The following is a 20,868-nucleotide window of genomic DNA, read 5'->3' as shown; positions in this document are numbered from 1 at the left end:
CCACTCAATAAACTAAGATCTCAAGCACGCCATTCAAGAGGAAGATTATTTATGAGCACTTGAACCCAGAGAGGCTCTCACGGCTCAGTCAATGCTGAAAGTAAAATGGGAGTTATTGTGAAAAATAACTGAATTAAGAAATTGGACCTGACTTGATTTGAAGCAAACACGTCACACTCGGGCTGAACTCCACCAGCAATAGAAAGCTCCATATTTGCAAACATTAGAACATGTAGGAATTTTTATTTAACTCTGAAAATATCATGTCTGAGCATTAATGAGAATCTTAACCTGAAAGTTGGAGCACTGTGCACAGTTCTGGTCTCCATATCCCTTGGTTAGACCACACTGGGAGCACTGTGCACAGTTCTGGTCTCCATATCCCTTGGTTAGACCACGCTTGGAGCACTGTGCACAGTTCTGGTCTCCATATCCCTTGGTTAGACCACACTGGGAGCACTGGGCACAGATCTGGTCTCCATATCCCTTGGTTAGACCACACTGGGAGCACTGTGCACAGTTACAGTCTCTATATCCCTTGGTTAGACCACACTGGGAGCACTGGGCACAGTTCTGGTCTCCATATCCCTTGGTTAGACCACATCTGGAGCACTGTGCACAGTTCTGGTCTGCATATCCCTTGGTTAGACCACACTTGGAGAACTGTGCACAGTTCTGGTCACTTATTACAAAATGGATGTAGTGGCACTGGAAAAGGTGAAAAAAAGATTTTCAAGCATAATACCAGAACTGAGGGGTTATAACTATCAGGAAAGACTGAACAGGCTGGGGTTCTTTTCTCTAGAAAAGAGAAGGCTGAGGGGTGACCTGATCAAGGTCTTTAAAAAGATGAAAGAGTTTCGATAGGGTAGACGTAGAGAAGATGTTTCCACTTGTGGGAGTGTGACCAGGACTAGGGGCCATCGATATACGATCATCACTAATAAACGCAATGGGGAATTCAGGAGAAACCTCTTTACCCAGAGAATGGGGAGAATGTGGAACTCGCTCCCACAGGGAGTGGTCGAGGTGAATAGTGTCGATGTGTTTAAGGGGGAAGCTGGATAAACACATGAGGGAGAGAGGGATAGAAGGATATGGGGATGGGGGTGAGATGGAGAGGGGGTGGGAGGAGGCTTATGTGGAGGAGAAACCCCAGCATAGAGCAGATGGGCCGAATGGCCTGTTTCTGTGCTGTAGTCCCAATAGAGAATGAGATGCTGAGGAATGGTGCTGTCTTTCAAATGAGACATTAAACCGAGGCCCCTGTCTACCCTTTCAGGGGGGCTGTAAAAGATGCCACGGCCAGGATTTGGAAGAAGAGACGGGGTGGGGGCAGGGGGTGGGGGCGGGTGGGGGGGTGCGGGGAGGGGAGTTCGTCCTGGGGCCAATAGTTATCCCTCAACCAACAGCACTAAAAAATAACCAGGTAATCTGGGTCATTATCACATTGCTGTTTGTGGGATCTTGCTGTGCGCAAATTGGTGCAGCGTTTCCCACGTTGCAACACAGTGACCGCACTTCAAATAAAAGTCCTTCATTGGCCGTGAAACGCTCTGGGACGTCCTGAGGCTGCAGACGGCACGCCAAAGATGCAGGCCTTTCCTTCCCCCCAGGGGTCAGAGGGCAAATGAGAGTGAGGCCTACTCCAAACAGGCTCTTGGCCTTCTGCGCCTTACCTCGAGCCTTAATTGGCCCCAGCAGCGAGGAGGCGACCGCTCGTGGGGAGTGAAGTGGAACATTTGTAAAAGAGATTTCAAGAGCTTCAGCTGTGTGTATACGAAATTTGACAAAATAGTGTTGCCATGTCAGTGTTAATCAGTGTAATTAAACAGATCGAAGGGAAAGCAATTTCCAACGTTTCATATCAAGAAGATATGCAAATAACAGTCCTGCACAGTGGGTGATAAATGTGTTCACTAATTAAGTTGTTATAGGTGCAGGAATTATTTCATATTAACTGTGACACAAACTCTGCACCAATTATCTACATCATGAGGCTCATCCACTCACACTGTGCCTGTTTCCTCTGTGTTAGGAATAAACAATCTGAAAATTAGTCATCATCTTTCACCCGGGGATCTAACACACGGGGACAGTGAGACACCCACACTCTTCCGCCCTAAAGGTGTGGCTAAGGTCCAGGGCTGGGCCTGTTGTGGGTGAACCCGGTGTTCCACACACACGTTTAACATAACCTCCTTGCTTTTCGTTTGGCACCTGCTTTCAGAGCCCTTCCATCAGGCTCACAATCACAAGAAATTATCAGGGGGGGAAACAACAATTTATACCGCACAAGAAGAGAGCGCCGAGTGCCTGTCAAGCGATCGGTGGAGGCGTTGCCATGACGGCCGTACCCAACCCAACCCGTGCTGGCGAAACTCGAACCATAGTGTCCAACGTGAGACGTGACTCCGCGATCGCACAGCACCCGGTAAACGACCCCTGGGTCGCGCGAGAAATTACATTGCGAACCAGTTTAAGACTGTCAGCCCGGCCCACAGTGTGGTGGCTCACTTACCCGTGCCCGAAGCCGCACGTACAGGGCCTGTCCTTTGCGGACGAGAGGAACCTGTCCGCACGTTGTGCCCTTTTCGAGCAAACAACAGCCATTCCCCTGGAGCGGTGCCTTGACCAGTCGGAGTCGACCTGCCCGGTTTGAACTTGAGCAAAGCCGAGCAGTTAACTGATCCACGCTGCATTCCCTTGTGGCTCCATTAGCACTCTCTTCTCATGCGGTATAAGATTGTTGGTGAATTCTTTGCGAGCTATCCCGGTGAGTGCCCAAAGCTTTGGTGGTACAGCTCTTTCTCAGCATCTCTCTGCCCCTCTTAATGAAGCTGAGGGTGCTGCCCCCTTTGGCAACCCCCCCCTCTCAATCTCTCCTACCACCTTCAATGATTCTTGTACAAGAGTAAAGAAGGCACCTGCCTTGCTATCTTGCCTTTCGATATTCCAGGAAGTCACTGGCTGGGCACTTGTTGCCCATCCCTAATTGCCCCTTCAGCATCTGCCATTGGCGCTCGCTGTGTGGCTGATGCCACTGTTTCGGAAGGCAGTTAAGGGTCAACCACATGGCTGTGGGTCTGGACTCACCTCGATTCATCATGGCACAGAAGGACGGCATTCGGCCCATCCAGTCCATGCTATCTCTCTGTAGAACAATCCAGTCAGTCCCATTCCCCCCGCTCCATCCCCGTATCTCTGTGAGTTTATTCCCCCTCAAGTGTCCGTCCAATTTCCTTTTGAAATCGTTCATCGTCTCCGCTTCCACCATCCTCGTAGGCAGCGAGTTCCAGCTCATTACCACTGGCTGTGTAAAAAAGTTCCTCCTCACATCCCCCCTCTGCCCAAAACCTTCAATCTGTGTCCCCCAGTCCTTGTACCATCAGCTAATGGCAACAGCTTCTCTTTGTCTACCTTATCTAAACCTGTCATCATCTTGTACACCTCGATCAGATCCCCCCTCAATCTCCTTTGCTCCAAGGAGAACAACCCCAGCTTCTCCAACCCAACCTTGTAGCTAAAATCCCTCATCCCTGGACCCATTCTGCTCAATCTCCTCCCCACCCTCTCAAGGACCCTCACTACCTTCCCAAAGTGAGGTGACCAGAACTGGACACAATACTCTGCTGTCGGCCAGAGTAGGTGAGGGTTGCAGATTGCTTTTCCCAAGGGGACAATGAATGAACCAGATGGGTTTTGAGGACAGTGCAATAATTTCATAACAAAAACAGAATTACCTGGAAAAACTCAGCAGGTCTGGCAGCATCGGCGGAGAAGAAAAGAGTTGACGTTTCGAGTCCTCATGACCCTTCGACAGAACTTGAGTTCGAGTCCAGGAAAGAGTTGAAATATAAGCTGGTTTAAGGTGTGTGTGTGGGGGGGCGGAGAGAGAGAGAGAGAGAGAGAGGTGGGGGGTGGGGGGGGGTGTGGTTGTAGGGACAAACAAGCAGTGATAGAAGCAGATCATCAAAAGATGTCAACGACAATAGTACAACAGAACACATATAATTTCATATTCACTATTACTGAGACAAGCTTTTAACTCCAGATTCGATGAATTAATTGAATTTAAATTCCCTCCCCAGTGGCTGTGGTGGGATTTGAACTCATGCTTCTGGATCATTAGTCTGGACGGCAGGATTGGCAGTTGAATAACAGAACCACCTCGTGACTGGAATCCCATAAACGGTATCACCCTGCCTTCTGTGGGATCTTGCTGTGCTCAGACTGGCTGCCATGTTTCCTACATTACAGTGACTTTTTAAAAAAAAAATCTTTCACAGGATGTGGGCCAGAATTTTGACAGCCCATCCCTAGTTGCCCCTTGAGAAGGTGCTGATGAGCTGCCTTCTTCAGCTGCTGCAGTCCATGTGGGGTAGGTACACCCACCGTGCTGTTAGAGAGGGAGTTCCAGGATTCTGACCCAGCGACAGTGAAGGAACGGCCGATATATTTCCAAGTCAGGATGGTGAGTGGCTTGGAGGGGAACTTCCAGGTGGTGGTGTTCCCCATGTGTCTGCTGCCCTTGTCCTTCTAGATGGTAGTGGTCGTGAGTTTGGAAGGTGCTGTCTAAGGAGCCTTGGTGAGTTCCTGCAGTGCATCTTGTAGAGGGTACACACACTGCTGCTACTGTGCGTCGGTGGTGGAGGGAGTGAATGTTTGTGGATGGGGTGCCAATCAAGCGGGGCTGCTTTATCCTGGATGGTGTCGAGCTTCTTGAGTGTTGTGGGAGCTGCACTCATCCAGGGAAGTGGAGAGTATTCCATCACACTCCTGACTTGTGCCTTGTAGATGGTGGACAGGCTGTGGGGAGTCAGGAGGTGAGTTACTCACCGCAGGATTCCCAGCCTCTGACCTGCTCTTGTAGCCACAGTGTTTATATGACTCGTCCAGTTCAGTTTCTGGTCAATGGTAACCCCCAGGATGTTGATAGTGGGGGAATTCAGCGATGATGATGCCATTGAACATCAAGGGACGATGGTTAGATTCTCTCTTATTGGAGATGATCATTGCCTGACACTTGTGTGGCATGAATATTACTGGCCACTTGCCAGCCCAAGACTGGATATTGTCCAGGTCTTGCTGCATTTGGACATGGGCTGTTTCAGTGTGTGAACTAGGGATCCCTAATCAGCATTAGGGATGGGCAATAAAGGCTGGGCTTGGCTGGGCTTGCCAGTGACACCCACATCTCGTGAGTGAATATTTAAAGTGACAGACTGATCATTTTGGACTAGTTAGGGGTGGGGGTGTGGAGGTTGGGTCTATTGAACGATCATTCCAGCGTGCGAACACACTGTGTCTCCCCCATTGCTGCCTCCAAAAAGCAACGTGTGTCACTGGGCTGGAAAGTGATTCTTAAAGCGAATTGATTCCGAGCCAAGCTGTTTTCCAGTTACACTAATGGGACAGTGTGGGATCAAATGGGCTGTTTGATAACTATGCTTACAAATCAGGAGCCTCCCACATACCCAACGATATCACCCACAGATTGACATTCACTCCAACATTCTCTGCAATATTCTCATTACTGGGTCACAGACATTGGAGAGACAATATTAAATAAAGGGTGCAACTCTAAAGAGGGAGCAGAGGGACCTGGGGGTAGCTGTGCACAAATCACTGAGAGTGGCAGAACAGGGTGAGAGCGCGGTAACTAAAGCATACAGTCTCCTGGGCTTTATTCACAGGGTCACAGAGCACAAGAGCATGGAGGTTATGTTAAATCTGTATAAATAATTGTGTCCAGTTCTAGGCTCCGCGCTTTAGGAAGGATGTGAAGGTGTGAGAGAGAGAGAGTGCGGAAAAGATTCATGAGAATGGTTCCAGGGACGGGGACTTCAGTTCCATGGAGGGGTTGGAAGAGCTGGGGCAGTTCTCCTCGTAGAAGAGAAGGTTGGAGGGGAGATTTGATGGAGGTGTTCAGAATCACGAGGGGTCCGGACAGCGTAGGGAGGGAGAGACTGTTCCCATTGGCGACAGGATCGAGAAGCAGAGGGACGCTGATTTAAGGTGATTGGTAAAAGAAGCAACAGAGACAGCAGGAGAAACTTTTTCACGCGGTGAGTTTTTAGGATCTGGAGTTTTCTGCCCGAGAGTGTGGGGGAGGCAGGTTCAATCGAGGGTTTCAAATGGGAACTGGGTCCTTAACTGAAAAGGAGGAATGGGCAGGGTTACGGAGTAAAGTTGGCCTGGGATAGGATGAGTTCAGCTGTTCTAGAAGAGAGCTGGCACTGATAGGATGGGTAGAATGGCCTCTGTCTGTAAAGGTACTATGATACCATGAAACCCTGTCAGCATATCGGAAGGTTTGTGGGTCAGTTAGATACAGAGTAAAGCTCCCTCTACACTGTCCCCATCAAACACTCCCAGGACAGGTACAGCACGGGGTTAGATACAGAGTAAATCTCGCTCTACACTTTCCCCATCAAACACTCCCAGGACAGGTACAGCACGGGGTTAGATACAGAGTAAATCTCGCTCTACACTGTCCCCATCAAACACTCCCAGGACAGGTACAGCACGGGTTAGATACAAAGTAAAGCTCCCTCTACACTGTCCCCATCAAACACTCCCAGGACAGGTAGAGCACGGGGTTAGATACAAAGTAAAGCTCCCTCTACACTGTCCCCATCAAACACTCCCAGGACAGGTACAGCACGGGGTTAGATCTAAGATGTAATGGATGCACCTTCCTCATACATGCAACGTGTGTCTGTCAGTGTGAAGTGTAGACTGTGCCTGGCAATCATGAACGTCAGTAAAATCCTCCCCCTGGGAGTTGTTAAGAGGAGCTAACATTGTGAAGGGAGTGTAGATTGTGTGTTTTACTGCTTCCTACATTAACAGCAAAGCTGTAAACATTGCTGACTACATCCCAGCCTCTAGCAGGGATTTGTTAGAAGGAGTTTGTCTAACACATGGAAACAGGTTCAGGGAAAAAAGCCTGAGGCACTTTCCTATTTCATTTAGTTCAAGCCTCTTCGTTACCATCGCAACCTGTTGCTCGCTGACCATTGGCTCCAGGATCAGCTGTGAAGCCATTTTCAACTTAAACCAGCAGTGTACCATTCCCTCCCTATCTCCGTACCCTCCTCCAGCACCAACATCCCTCCCTATCTCCATACCCTCCTCCAGCCCCAGCATCCCTCCCTGTCCCCGTACCCACCTCCAACCCCTACACCCTCCCTATCTCTGTAACCTCCTCCAGCCCCAGCATCCCTCCCTATCTCCGTACCCTCCTCCAGCTCCACAACCCTCCCTATCTCCATACCCTCCTCCAGCCCCAGCATCCCTCCCTATCTCTGTAACCTCCTCCAGCCCCTACACCCTCCCTATCTCTGTTACCTCCTCCAGCTCCTACAACCCTCCCTATATATGTAACCTCCTCCAGAACCAACATTCCTCCCTTTCTCTGTAACCTCCTCCAGCCCCTACACCCTCCCTATCTCTGTAACCTCCTCCAGCACCAACATTCCTCCCTATCTCTGTCACCTCCTCCAACCCCTACACCCTCCCTATCTCTGTAACCTCCTCCAGCCCCAGCATCCCTCCCTATCTCCGTACCCTCCTCCAGCTCCTACAACCCTCCCTAACTCTGTAACCTCCTCCAGTCCCTACAACACTCCCTATCTCCGTACCCTCCTCCAGCCCTACAACCCTCCCTATCACCGTACCCTCCTCCAGCCCCTACACCCTCCCTATCTCTGTAACCTCCTCCAGTCCCTACAAACCTCCCTATCTCTGTAACCTCCTCCAGCCCCTACACACCTCCCTATCTCTGTAACCTCCTCCAGCAGCAACTTCCCTCCCTATCTCCGTAACCTCCTCCAGCACCAACATCCCTCCCTATCTGCGTACCCTCCTCCAGCACCAACATCCCTCCCTATCTCCGTACCCTCCTCCAGCACCAACATCCCTCCCTATCTCCGTACCCTCCTCCAGCACCAACATCCCTCCCTATCTCCGTAACCTCCCTCAGCCCCCACGACCATTCCTATTTCTGTAACCTCCTCCACCCCATACAACACTCCCTATCTCTGTAATCTCCTCCAGCCCCGGCATCCCTCCCTATCTCCGTAACCTCCTCCAGCCCCAGCAACCCTCCCTATCTCCGTACCCTCCCCCAGACCCTACAACATCCCTATCTCCGTACCCTCCTCCAGCCCCTACAACCCTCCCTATCTCCGTACCCTCCTCCAGCCCCTACAACCCTCCCAATTTCTGTAACCTCCTCCAGCCCCTACAACCATTCCTATCTCTGTAAACTCGTCCAGCCCCAGCATCCCTCCCTATCTCTGCAACCTTCTCCAACCCCTACACCCACCCTATCTCTGTAACCTCCTCCAGCCCCTACACCCTCCCTATCTCTGTAACCCCCTCCAGCACCAACATTCCTCCCTATCTCTGTAAACTCCTCTAGCCCCTACAACCCTCCCTAACTCTGTGACCTCTTCCAGCCCCTACACCCTCCCTATCTCTGTAACCTCCTCCAGTCCCTACAACCCTCCCTATCTCCGTACCCTCCTCCAGCCCCTACACCCTCCCTATCTCTGTAACCTCCTCCAGTCCCTACAACCCTCCCTATCTCCGTACCCTCCTCCAGCCCATACACCCTCCCTATCTCTGTAACCTCCTCCAGTTCCTACAACCCTCCCTATCTCTGTATACTCCTCCAGCACCAACATCCCTCCCTATCTCTGTAACCTCCTCCAGCCCCTACACCCTCCCTATCTCTGTAACCTCCTCCAGCCCTACAACCCTCCCTATATCTGTAACCTCCTCCAGCCCCTACACCCTTCCTATCTCTGTAACCCCCTCCAGCACCAACATCCCCCCCATCTTTGTAACCTCCTCCAGCCCCTACAACCCTCGCTATCTCTGTAACCTCCTCCAGCCCCTACAACCCGCCCTATCTCCGTAACCTCCTCCAGCCCCTACACCCTCCCTATCTCTGTAACCCCCTCCAGCACCAACATCCCTCCCTATTTCCGTAACCTCCTCCAGCCCCAGCAACCCTCCCTATCTCCGTACCCTCCCCCAGCCCCTACACCTTCCCAATCTCCGTACCCTCCTCCAGCCCCTACAACCCTCCCTATCTCTGTACCATCCTCCAGCACCAACTTCCCTCCCTATCTCTATAACCTCCTCCAGCCCCTACACCCTCCCTATTTCTGTAACCTCCTCCAGCCCCAGCATCCCTCCCTATCTCCGTACCCTCCTCCAGGTCCTACTACCCTCCCTAATTCTGTAACCTCCTCCTGTCCCTACAACCCTCCCTATCTCTGTAACCTCCTCCAGCACCAACATCCCTCCCTAAATCTGTAACCTCCTCCAGTCCCTACAACACTCCCTATCTCTGTAACCTCCTCCAGCACCTACATCCCTCCCTATCTCTGTAAACTTCTCCAGCCACAGCATCCCTCCCTATCTCCGTACCCTCCTCCAGCCCCTACAAACCTCCCTATCTCTGTAACCTCCCCCAGCCCCAGCATCCCTCCCTATCTCCGTACCCTCCTCCAGCCCCTACAACCCTCCCTATCTCCGTACCCTCCTCCAGCCCCTACACCCTCCCTATCTCTGTAACCTCCTCCAGCACCAACTTCCCTCCCTTTCTCCGTAACCTCCTCCAGCCCAGACACCCTCCCTATCTCCGTACCCTCCTCCAGCACCAACATCCCTCCCTATCTGCGTACCCTCCTCCAGCACCAACATCCCTCCCTATCTCCATAACCTCCTCCAGCCCCTGCAACCCTCCCTATCTCTGTAACCTCCCCCAGCCCCCATGACCCTCCCTATTTCTGTCACCTCCTCCACCCCCTACAACCGTCCCTATCTCTGTAACCTCCTCCACCTCCTACACCCTCCCTATCTCTGTAACCTCCTCCAGTCCCTACAACCCTCCCTATCTCCGTATACTCCTCCAGCACCAACATTCCTCCCTATCTCTGTAACCTCCTCCAGCACCAACATCTCTCCCTATCTCTGTACCCTCCTCCAGCACCAACATCCCTCCCTATCTCCGTAACCTCCTCCAGCCCCTGCAACCCTCCCTATCTCTGTAACCTCCCCCAGCCCCCATGACCCTCCCTATTTCTGTCACCTCCTCCACCCCCTACAACCGTCCCTATCTCTGTAACCTCCTCCACCTCCTACACCCTCCCTATCTCTGTAACCTCCTCCAGTCCCTACAACCCTCCCTATCTCCGTATACTCCTCCAGCACCAACATTCCTCCCTATCTCTGTAACCTCCTCCAGCACCAACATCTCTCCCTATCTCTGTAACCTCTTCCTGCCCCCACGCCCTCCCTATCTCTGTAACCTCTTCCAGCCCTACACCCTCCCTATCTCTGTAACCCCCTCCAGCACCAACATCCCTCCCTATCTTTGTAACATCCTCCAGCCCCTACAACCCTCCCTATCTCTGTAACCTCCTCCAGCCCCTACAACCCTCCCTATCTCTGTAACTCCCTCCAGCCCCTACAACCCTCCCTATCTCTGTAACCTCCTCCAGCCCCTACAACCCTCCCTATCTCTGTAACCTCCTCCAGCCCCAGCATCCCTCCCTATATCTGTAATCTTCTCCAGCCCCTACACCCTCCCTATCTCCCTATCCTCCTCCAGCCCCTACATCCCTCCCTATCTCTGTAACCTTCTCCAACCCCTACACCCTATCTCTGTAACCTTCTCCAGCCCCTACACCCTCCCTATCTCTGTAACCTCCTCCAGCCCCTACAACCCTCCCTATCTCCGTACCCTCCTCCAGCACCAACATCCCTCCCTATCTCTGTAACCTCCTCCAGCCCCTACAACCCTCCCCATCTCTGTAACCTCCTCCAGCCCCGAAAAGCTGGATAAGTGTGAGGTGATGCACTTGGGCAGGACAAACAGGACACGGGAATACACAATGAATGGAAGGACCCTGGAAAGTGACAAGGATCAGAGGGACCTTGGTGTGCATGTCCACCGATCCCTTAAGATAGTGGGACAGATAGATAATGTGGTTAAGAAGGCATATGGGATACTTGCCTTTATTAACCGAGACATCGAATATAAGAGCAGGGAGGTTATGCTGGAACTGTATAAAATGCTGGTTAGGCCACAGCTAGAGTATTGCGTGCAGTTCTGGAACCCGCATTATAGGAAGGATGTGATTGCACTAAAGAGAGTGCAGAGGAGATTAACCAGGATGTTGCCTGGGATGGAGAGTTTCAGTTACGAGGAAAGATTGGATAGACTGGGGTTATTTTCCTTGGAGCAGAGGAGATCGAGGGGGGACATGGTTGAGGTGTATAAAATTATGAGGGGCGTAGATAGGGTAGACAGGAAGGAACTTTTCCCCTTGGTGGAGGGATCAGTAACCAGGGGGCATCGATTGAAGGTAAGGGGCAGGAGGTTTAGAGGGGATGTGAGGAAGAATTTTTTCACCCACAGGGTGTTGGGAATCTGGAACACTCTGCCTGAAAGGGTGGGAGAAACCCTCACAACTTTTAAGAGTTATTAGGATGTGCACTTGTGATGCCATCGCATACAAGGCTTTGGGTTGAGTGCTGGAAAATAGGATTAGAATAGTTAGGTACTTGTTTGACCAACAGACATTGATGGGCTGAAGGGCCTTTTTCTGTGCTGTAGACCTCTATGACTCCATGACAATCCCTCACTCTGCAACCTCCTCCAGACCCTACAACCCACCCTATCTCTGTAACCTCCTCCAGCCACTACAACCCTCCCTATCTCTGTAACCTCCTCCACCCCCTATACACCTACCTATCTCTGTACCCTCCTCCAGCCCCTACAACCCTCGCTAACTCTGTAACTTCCTCCATCCCTAGGATCATCCTTATTTTTGTAACCTCCTCCAGCCCCTACAACCCTCCCTATCTCTGTAACCTCCATCAGTCCCTACAACCCTCCCAATCTCTATAACCTCCTCCAGCACCTACAACCCTCCCTATCTCTGTTACCTCCACCAGCCTCTACAACCCTCCCTATCTATGTAATCTCCTACAACCCCTACAATCCTCCCTTTTTCTGTTACCTCCTCCAGCCCCTACAACCCTCCCTTTCTCTGTAACCTCCTCCAGCTCCCCCTATCTCTGTAACCTCCTCCAGACTCTACAACTCTCCCTATCTCTGTAACCTCCTCCAACCCCTACAACCCTCCCTATCTCTGTAACCTCCTCCAGCCTCTACAACCCTCCCTATTTCTGTAACCTCCTCCAGTCCCTATAACCCTCCGTTTGTCTGTAAACTCCTCCAGTCCCTACAACCCTCCTTATCTCTATAACCTCCTCCAGTCCCTACAAACCTCCCTATCTCTGTAACCTCCTCCAGCACCTACAAACTTTCTCATCTCTGTAACCTCCTCCAGCCCCTACAACCCTCCCTATCTCTGAAATTTCCTCCAGCACCTACAGCCCTCTCTATCTCTATAACCTCCTCCAGCCCCTACAAACCTCCCTATCTCTGTAACCTCCTCCAGCCCCTACAACCCTCCAAGATCACTGTGCTCCCCCAATTCCGGCCTCTTGACCATCGCCCGATTCCCCTCGCTCCACCATTGGCGGCCATGCCTTCAGCTGCCTGGGGGTCCTGACCTCTGGAATCCCCTCCATAAACATCTCTACCTCTCTAGAGATTGAGGACAAAAATCCGGACTGACACTCGCAGTTTCAGTGCTGAGGGAGTGCTGCACTGTCGGAGGGTCAGTACTGAGGGTGAGCTGCACTGTCGGAGGGTCAGTCCTAAGGGAGCGCTGCACGGACAGAGGGTCAGTACTGAGGGAGTGAAGCCCTGTCGGATGGTCAGTACTGAGGGAATGCTGCACTGTCAGAGGGTCAGTACTGAGGGAGTGCTGCACTGTCAGAGTGCTACCTTCTGGATGAAACATGAAATATTTGCTCTGTCTGCCCTCTCAGTTGGACATAAGTGATCCCCTGTCCACTATTCGACGGACAGCATCCCAGCTGTGGTGCAGTGGGTGATGGGCCAGGATTCTCCCTGGTGTCCTTGGAGGAGGACTAGAATATAAAAGCAGGGATGTGCTGCTGAGGCTTTATAAGGCTCTGGTCAGACCACATTTAGAATATTGTGGGCAATTTTGGACCCCGTATCTCAGGAAGGATGTGCTGGCCCTGGAGAGGGTCCAGAGGAGGTTCACAAGAATGATCCCAGGAATGAAAGGCTTAACATATGAGGAACATTTGAGGACTCTGGGTCTATAATCGATGGAGTTTAGAAGGATGAGGGGGGATCTGATTGAAACTTACAGAATACTGAAAGGCCTGGATAGAGTGGATGTGAGGAAGATGTTTCCGTTAGTCGGAGAGACTAGGACCCCAGGGCACAGCCTCAGAGTAAAGGGAAGACCTTTTAGAACAGAGATGAGGAGAAACTTCTTTATAAAAACAAAAAAACTGCGGATGCTGGAAATCCAAAACAAAAACAGAATTACCTGGAAAAACTCAGCAGGTCTGGCAGCATCGGCGGAGAAGAAAAGAGTTGACGTTTCGAGTCCTCATGACCCTTCGACAGAACTTGAGTTCGAGTCCAGGAAAGAGCTGAAATATAAGCTGGTTTAAGGTGTGTGTGTGGGGGGCGGAGAGATAGAGAGACAGAGAGGTGGAGGGGGTTGGTGTAGTTGTAGGGACAAACAAGCAGTGATAGAAGCAGATCATCAAAAGATGTCAACCACAATAGTACAATAGAACACATAGGTGTTAAAGTTAAAGTTGGTGATATTATCTAAACGAATGTGCTAAGTAAGAATGGATGGTAGGGCACTCAAGGTATAGCTCTAGTGGGTTTTTTTTTTATATATTTTTTTTTATATAATGGAAATAGGTGGGAAAAGGAAAATCTTTATAATTTATTGGGAAAAAAAAGAGGAAGGGGGAAACAGAAAGGGGGTGGGGATGGGGGAGGGAGCTCACAACCTAAAGTCGTTGAATTCAATATTCAGTCCGGAAGGCTGTAAAGTCCCTAGTCGGAAGATGAGGTGTTGTTCCTCCAGTTTGCGTTGGGCTTCACTGGAACAATGCAGCAAGCCAAGGACAGACATGTGGGCAAGAGAGCAGGGTGGAGTGTTAAAATGGCAAGCGACAGGGAGGTTTGGGTCATTCTTGCGGACAGACCGCAGGTGTTCTGCAAAGCGGTCGCCCAGTTTACGTTTGGTCTCTCCAATGTAGAGGAGACCACATTGGGAGCAACGAATGCAGTAGACTAAGTTGGGGGAAATGCAATTGAAATGCTGCTTCACTTGAAAGGAGTGTTTGGGTCCTTGGACGGTGAGGAGAGAGGAAGTGAAGGGGCAGGTGTTGCATCTTTTGCGTGGGCAAGGGGTTGTGCCATAGGAGGGGGTTGAGGAGTAGGGGGTGATGGAGGAGTGGACCAGGGTGTCCCGGAGGGAGCGATCCCTACGGAATGCCGATAAGGGGGGTGAAGGGAAGATGTGTTTGGTAGTGGCATCATGCTGAAGTTGGCGGAAATGGCGGAGGATGATCCTTTGAATGCGGAGGCTGGTGGGGTGATAAGTGAGGACAAGGGGGACCCTATCATGTTTCTGGGAGGGAGGAGAGGAGTGAGGGCGGATGCGCGGGAGATGGGCCGGACACGGTTGAGGGCCCTGTCAACGACCGTGGGTGGAAAACCTCGGTTAAGGAAGAAGGAGGACATGTCAGAGGAACTGTTTTGAATGTAGCATCATCGGAACAGATGCGACGGAGGCGAAGGAATTGAGAGAATGGGATGGAGTCCTTACAGGAAGTGGGGTGTGAGGAGCTGTAGTCGAGATAGCTGTGGGAGTCGGTGGGTTTGTAATGGATATTGGTGGACAGTCTATCACCAGAGATTGAGACAGAGAGGTCAAGGAAGGGAAGGGAAGTGTCAGAGATGGACCATGTGAAAATGATGGAGGGGTGGAGATTGGAAGCAAAATTAATAAATTTTTCCAAGTCCTGTCGAGAGCATGAAGCAGCACCAAAGTAATCATCGATGTACCAGAGAAAGAGTTGTGGAAGGGGCCGGAGTAGGACTGCAACAAGGAATGTTCCACATACCCCATAAAGAGACAGGCATAGCTGGGGCCCATGCGGGTACCCATAGCCACACCTTTTATTTGGAGGAAGTGAGAGGAGTTGAAGGAGAAATTGTTCAGCGTGAGAACAAGTTCAGCCAGACGGAGGAGAGTAGTGGTGGATGGGGATTGTTCGGGCGTCTGTTCGAGGAAGAAGCTAAGGGCCCTCAGACCATCCTGGTGGGGGATAGAGGTGTAGAGGGATCGTACGTCCATGGTGAAGAGGAAGCGGTAGGGGCCAGGGAACTAGAAATTGTTGATGTGACGTAAGGTGTCAGAGGAATCACGGATGTAGGTGGGAAGGGACTGGACAAGGGGAGAGAGAAGGGAGTCAAGATAACGAAAAATGAGTTCTGTGGGGCAGGAGCAAGCTGAGACGATCGGTCTACCGGGGCTGTTCTGTTTGTGGATTTTGGGTAGGAGATAGAAGCGGGCCGTCCGAGGTTGGGCGACTATCAGGTTGGAAGCTGTGGGAGGGAGATCCCCAGAGGAGATGAGGTCAGTGACAGTCCTGGAAACAGTGGCTTGATGTTCAGTGGTGGGGTCATGGTCCAGGGAGAGGTAGGAGGAAGTGTCTGCGAGTTGACGCTCAGCCTCCGCGTGGTAGAGGTCAGTGCGCCAGACAACAACAGCACCACCCTTGTCAGCGGGTTTGATGACAATGTCAGGGTTGGACCTGAGAGAATGGAGTGCAGTAAGTTCAGAGAGAGACAGGTTAGAATGGGTGAGAGGAGCAGAGAAATTGAGACGACTAATGTCGCGCCGACAGTTCTCAATGAAAAGATCGAGAGAAGGTAAGAATCCAGAGGGAGGGGTCCAGGTGGAGGGAGAATATTGAAGATGGGTAAAAGGATCCGTTGAACTGGGAGAGGACTCCTGCCCAAAGAAGTGAGCCCGGAGACGAAGACGGCGGAAGAAGAGTTCAGTATCATGCCGAGCCCGAAATTCATTGAGGTGAGGGCGTAAGGGTATGAAACTAAGTCCTTTGCTGAGCACTGAACGTTCAGCATCGGAGAGGGGAAGGTCAGGGGGTATAGTGAATACACGGCTGGGGTTGGGATTGGAAGATGGGGTGGGGACGGAGGAACAGGCAGGGGTGGAGGGTCCTAGATGGGTGTTGGTGTCGATGAGTTGTTGCAGCTTGCGTTCCTTAGCACTTGAGAGAAAGAGAAAAAGTTTCTTGTTGAGGCGTCGGATGAGCCGAAGGATAAAATGAAACTGGGGGCACGCGCAGCTTTGAAAAAGGGTACGGCGGTGCTGCTGGAGGGAGAGGTCGAGTGTGTTCATATGGCGGCGCATGGCACTGAGAGTGGATTTCAGAATGTGACGGGAACAGCAGTCCGAGAAACGTTTTATGTCCCGGAGATACCTGTAATCCTGGGTGGGTTCGAAACATGAGGGGTGGAATTTCAGTTGAAATCCATGTGGGGTAAGTCGGAGACGGAGACAGTCACTGAGAAAGGAGACATGGCTGTGAAAACCTTAAACCAGCTTATATTTCAGCTCTTTCCTGGACTCGAACTCAAGTTCTGTCGAAGGGTCATGAGGACTCGAAACGTCAACTCTTTTCTTCTCCGCCGATGCTGCCAGACCTGCTGAGTTTTTCCAGGTAATTCTGTTTTTGTTTTGGATTTCCAGCATCCGCAGTTTTTTTGTTTTTATCTCTTTGTTTAATTGACTGCCACTGCTCTTCAAGAAATGCCTACCTCCTTGAAGAAGTTCTGTTCCTCTCTGCAACAAGATTTCCGGATCTCTCTGTTGCCTTGTTCACCTTCATTGCTTTCCATTTCTCTCCTAGTGTTTGACAAGGTGTTTACTAAAACCCGCTTTCACAGCCATATCTCCTTTCTCAGTGACTGTCTCCGTCTCCGACTTACCCCACATGGATTTCAACTGAAATTCCACCCCTCATGTTTCGAACCCACCCAGGATTACAGGTATCTCCGGGACATAAAACGTTTCTCGGACTGCTGTTCCCGTCACATTCTGAAATCCACTCTCAGTGCCATGCGCCGCCATATGAACACACTCGACCTCTCCCTCCAGCAGCACCGCCGTACCCTTTTTCAAAGCTGCGCGTGCCCCCAGTTTCATTTTATCCTTCGGCTCATCCGACGCCTCAACAAGAAACTTTTTCTCTTTCTCTCAAGTGCTAAGGAACGCAAGCTGCAACAACTCATCGACACCAACACCCATCTAGGACCCTCCACCCCCGCCTGTCCCTCCGTCCCCACCCCATCTTCCAATCCCAACCCCAGCCGTGTATTCACTATACCCCCTGACCTTCCCCTCTCCGATGCTGAACGTTCAGTGCTCAGCAAAGGACTTAGTTTCATACCCTTACGCCCTCACCTCAATGAATTTCGGGCTCGGCATGATACTGAACTCTTCTTCCGCCGTCTTCGTCTCCGGGCTCACTTCTTTGGGCAGGAGTCCTCTCCCAGTTCAACGGATCCTTTTACCCATCTTCAATATTCTCCCTCCACCTGGACCCCTCCCTCTGGATTCTTACCTTCTCTCGATCTTTTCATTGAGAACTGTCGGCGCGACATTAGTCGTCTCAATTTCTCTGCTCCTCTCACCCATTCTAACCTGTCTCTCTCTGAACTTACTGCACTCCATTCTCTCAGGTCCAACCCTGACATTGTCATCAAACCCGCTGACAAGGGTGGTGCTGTTGTTGTCTGGCGCACTGACCTCTACCACGTGGAGGCTGAGCGTCAACTCGCAGACACTTCCTCCTACCTCTCCCTGGACCATGACCCCACCACTGAACATCAAGCCACTGTTTCCAGGACTGTCACTGACCTCATCTCCTCTGGGGATCTCCCTCCCACAGCTTCCAACCTGATAGTCGCCCAACCTCGGACGGCCCGCTTCTATCTCCTACCCAAAATCCACAAACAGAACAGCCCCGGTAGACCGATCGTCTCAGCTTGCTCCTGCCCCACAGAACTCATTTTTCGTTATCTTGACTCCCTTCTCTCTCCCCTTGTCCAGTCCCTTCCCACCTACATCCGTGATTCCTCTGACACCTTACGTCACATCAACAATTTCCAGTTCCCTGGCCCCTACCGCTTCCTCTTCACCATGGACGTACAATCCCTCTACACCTCCATCCCCCACCAGGATGGTCTGAGGGCCCTTAGCTTCTTCCTCGAACAGAGGCCCGAACAATCCCCATCCACCACTACTCTCCTCTGTCTGGCTGAACTTGTTCTCACGCTGAACAATTTCTCCTTCAACTCCTCTCACTTCCTCCAAATAAAAGGTGTGGCTATGGGTACCCGCATGGGCCCCAGCTATGCCTGTCTCTTTATGGGGTATGTGGAACATTCCTTGTTGCAGTCCTACTCCGGCCCCCCTCCACAACTCTTTCTCCGGTACATCGATGATTACTTCGGTGCCGCTTCATGCTCTCGTCAGGACTTGGAAAAATTTATTAATTTTGCTTCCAATCTCCACCCCTCCATCATTTTCACGTGGTCCATCTCTGACACTTCCCTTCCCTTCCTTGACCTCTCTGTCTCAATCTCTGGTGATAGACTGTCCACCAATATCCATTACAAACCCACCGACTCCCACAGCTATCTCGACTACAGCTCCTCACACCCCACTTCCTGTAAGGACTCCATCCCATTCTCTCAGTTCCTTCGCCTCCGTCGCATCTGTTCCGATGATGCTACATTCAAAAACAGTTCCTCTGACATGTCCTCCTTCTTCCTTAACCGAGGTTTTCCACCCACGGTCGTTGACAGGGCCCTCAACCGTGTCCGGCCCATCTCCCGCGCATCCGCCCTCACTCCTTCTCCTCCCTCCCAGAAACATGATAGGGTCCCCCTTGTCCTCACTTATCACCCCACCAGCCTCCGCATTCAAAGGATCATCCTCCGCCATTTCCGCCAACTTCAGCATGATGCCACTACCAAACACATCTTCCCTTCACCCCCCTTATCGGCATTCCGTAGGGATCGCTCCCTCCGGGACACCCTGGTCCACTCCTCCATCACCCCCTACTCCTCAACCCCCTCCTATGGCACAACCCCTTGCCCACGCAAAAGATGCAACACCTGCCCCTTCACTTCCTCTCTCCTCACCGTCCAAGGACCCAAACACTCCTTTCAAGTGAAGCAGCATTTCACTTGCATTTCCCCCAACTTAGTCTACTGCATTCGTTGCTCCCAATGTGGTCTCCTCTACATTGGAGAGACCAAACGTAAACTGGGCGACCGCTTTGCAGAACACCTGCGGTCTGTCCGCAAGAATGACCCAAACCTCCCTGTCGCTTGTCATTTTAACACTCCACCCTGCTCTCTTGCCCACATGTCTGTCCTTGGCTTGCTGCATTGTTCCAGTGAAGCCCAACGCAAACTGGAGGAACAACACCTCATCTTCCGACTAGGGACTTTACAGCCTTCCGGACTGAATATTGAATTCAACAACTTTAGGTCGTGAGCTCCCTCCCCCATCCCCACCCCCTTTCTGTTTCCCCCTTCCTCTTTTTTTTCCCAATAAATTATAAAGATTTTCCTTTTCCCACCTATTTCCATTATATAAAAAAAAATATATATAAAAAAAAAACCCACTAGAGCTATACCTTGAGTGCCCTACCATCCATTCTTAATTAGCACATTCGTTAAGATAATATCACCAACTTTAACTTTAACACCTATGTGTTCTATTGTACTATTGTGGTTGACATCTTTTGATGATCTGCTTCTATCACTGCTTGTTTGTCCCTACAACTACACCAACCCCCTCCACCTCTCTGTCTCTCTATCTCTCCGCCCCCCACACACACACCTTAAACCAGCTTATATTTCAGCTCTTTCCTGGACTCGAACTCAAGTTCTGTCGAAGGGTCATGAGGACTCGAAACGTCAACTCTTTTCTTCTCCGCCGATGCTGCCAGACCTGCTGAGAAACTTCTTTAGCCTGAGAGTGGTGAATCTATGGAATTCATTGCCACAGAAGGCTGTGGAGGCCAGGTCATTGAATGTATTTAAGACCGAGACAGATAGGTTCTTGATTGGTAAGGGGATCAGAGGTTACGGGGAGAGGGCGGGAGAATGAGGTTGAGAAACTTATCAGCCATGATTGAATGGAGGAGCAGACTCGATGGGCTGATTGGCCTAATTTCTCCTCCTATTTCTTATGGTCCTTTGGCCAATATTTTTACCCCACAACCTCAAGGTGCCTGTTCACGTGAGGAGGGGGAGGCAACGCGGCCATTACCTTGCTGACTGTCAGTGGGATCTTGCTGTGCGTAATTGGCTGCTGCCTTCCCTGCATTGACAATGGTGAGCGCTGCAAGCTGAATTCGACAGAGGCTAGAGAGAGAGAGAGAGAGTGAGAGAGAGAGAGAGAGAGAGAGAGAGAGAGAGTGAGAGAGGTTGAGAGAGAGAGTGAGAGAGATTGAGAGAAAGAGAGAGTGAGAGAGATTGAGAGAGAGAAAGAGTGAGAGAGGTTAAGAGAGAGAGAGTGAGAGAGATTGAGAGAGAGTGTGAGAGAGATTGAGAGAAAGAGAGAGAGAGTGAGAGAGATTGAGAGAGAGAGTGAGAGAGATTGAGAGAGAGAGTGAGAGTGAGAGAGATTGAGAGAGAGAGAGAGAGAGAGTGGGTGTGATTGAAAGAGAGATTGCGAGAGAGGGAGTGAGAGAGATTGAGAGTGAGAGAGATAGAGAGAGAGAGTGAGAGAGATTGAGAGAGAGAGAGAGTGAGAGATTGAGAGGGGGAGAGAGAGAGTGAAAGAGATTGAGAGAGAGAGAGAGAGTGAGAGAGATTGAGAG

At 51.1% G+C, this 20,868-nt stretch overlaps 1 protein-coding gene across 1 annotated transcript in view; it reads left to right on the top strand.

Moving 5' to 3' along the window:
- Nucleotides 1-2,733: 2,733 nt before the first annotated feature.
- iglon5 (IgLON family member 5) overlaps nt 2,734-20,868 on the top strand; it is a 189,085-nt gene continuing 170,950 nt past the window's right edge. The window contains exon 1 of the mRNA XM_041181249.1: nt 2,734-2,776. Within this exon, the coding sequence (XP_041037183.1) occupies nt 2,734-2,776 (43 nt within the window). The remainder of the gene's footprint in view (nt 2,777-20,868) is intronic.

Source organism: Carcharodon carcharias (assembly GCF_017639515.1).
Source record: "Carcharodon carcharias isolate sCarCar2 chromosome 29 unlocalized genomic scaffold, sCarCar2.pri SUPER_29_unloc_3, whole genome shotgun sequence".
NCBI lineage: Eukaryota > Metazoa > Chordata > Chondrichthyes > Lamniformes > Lamnidae > Carcharodon > Carcharodon carcharias.
Note: the sequence above shows the minus strand (reverse complement) of the source record. Positions and strands in the feature narration are given on the sequence as shown.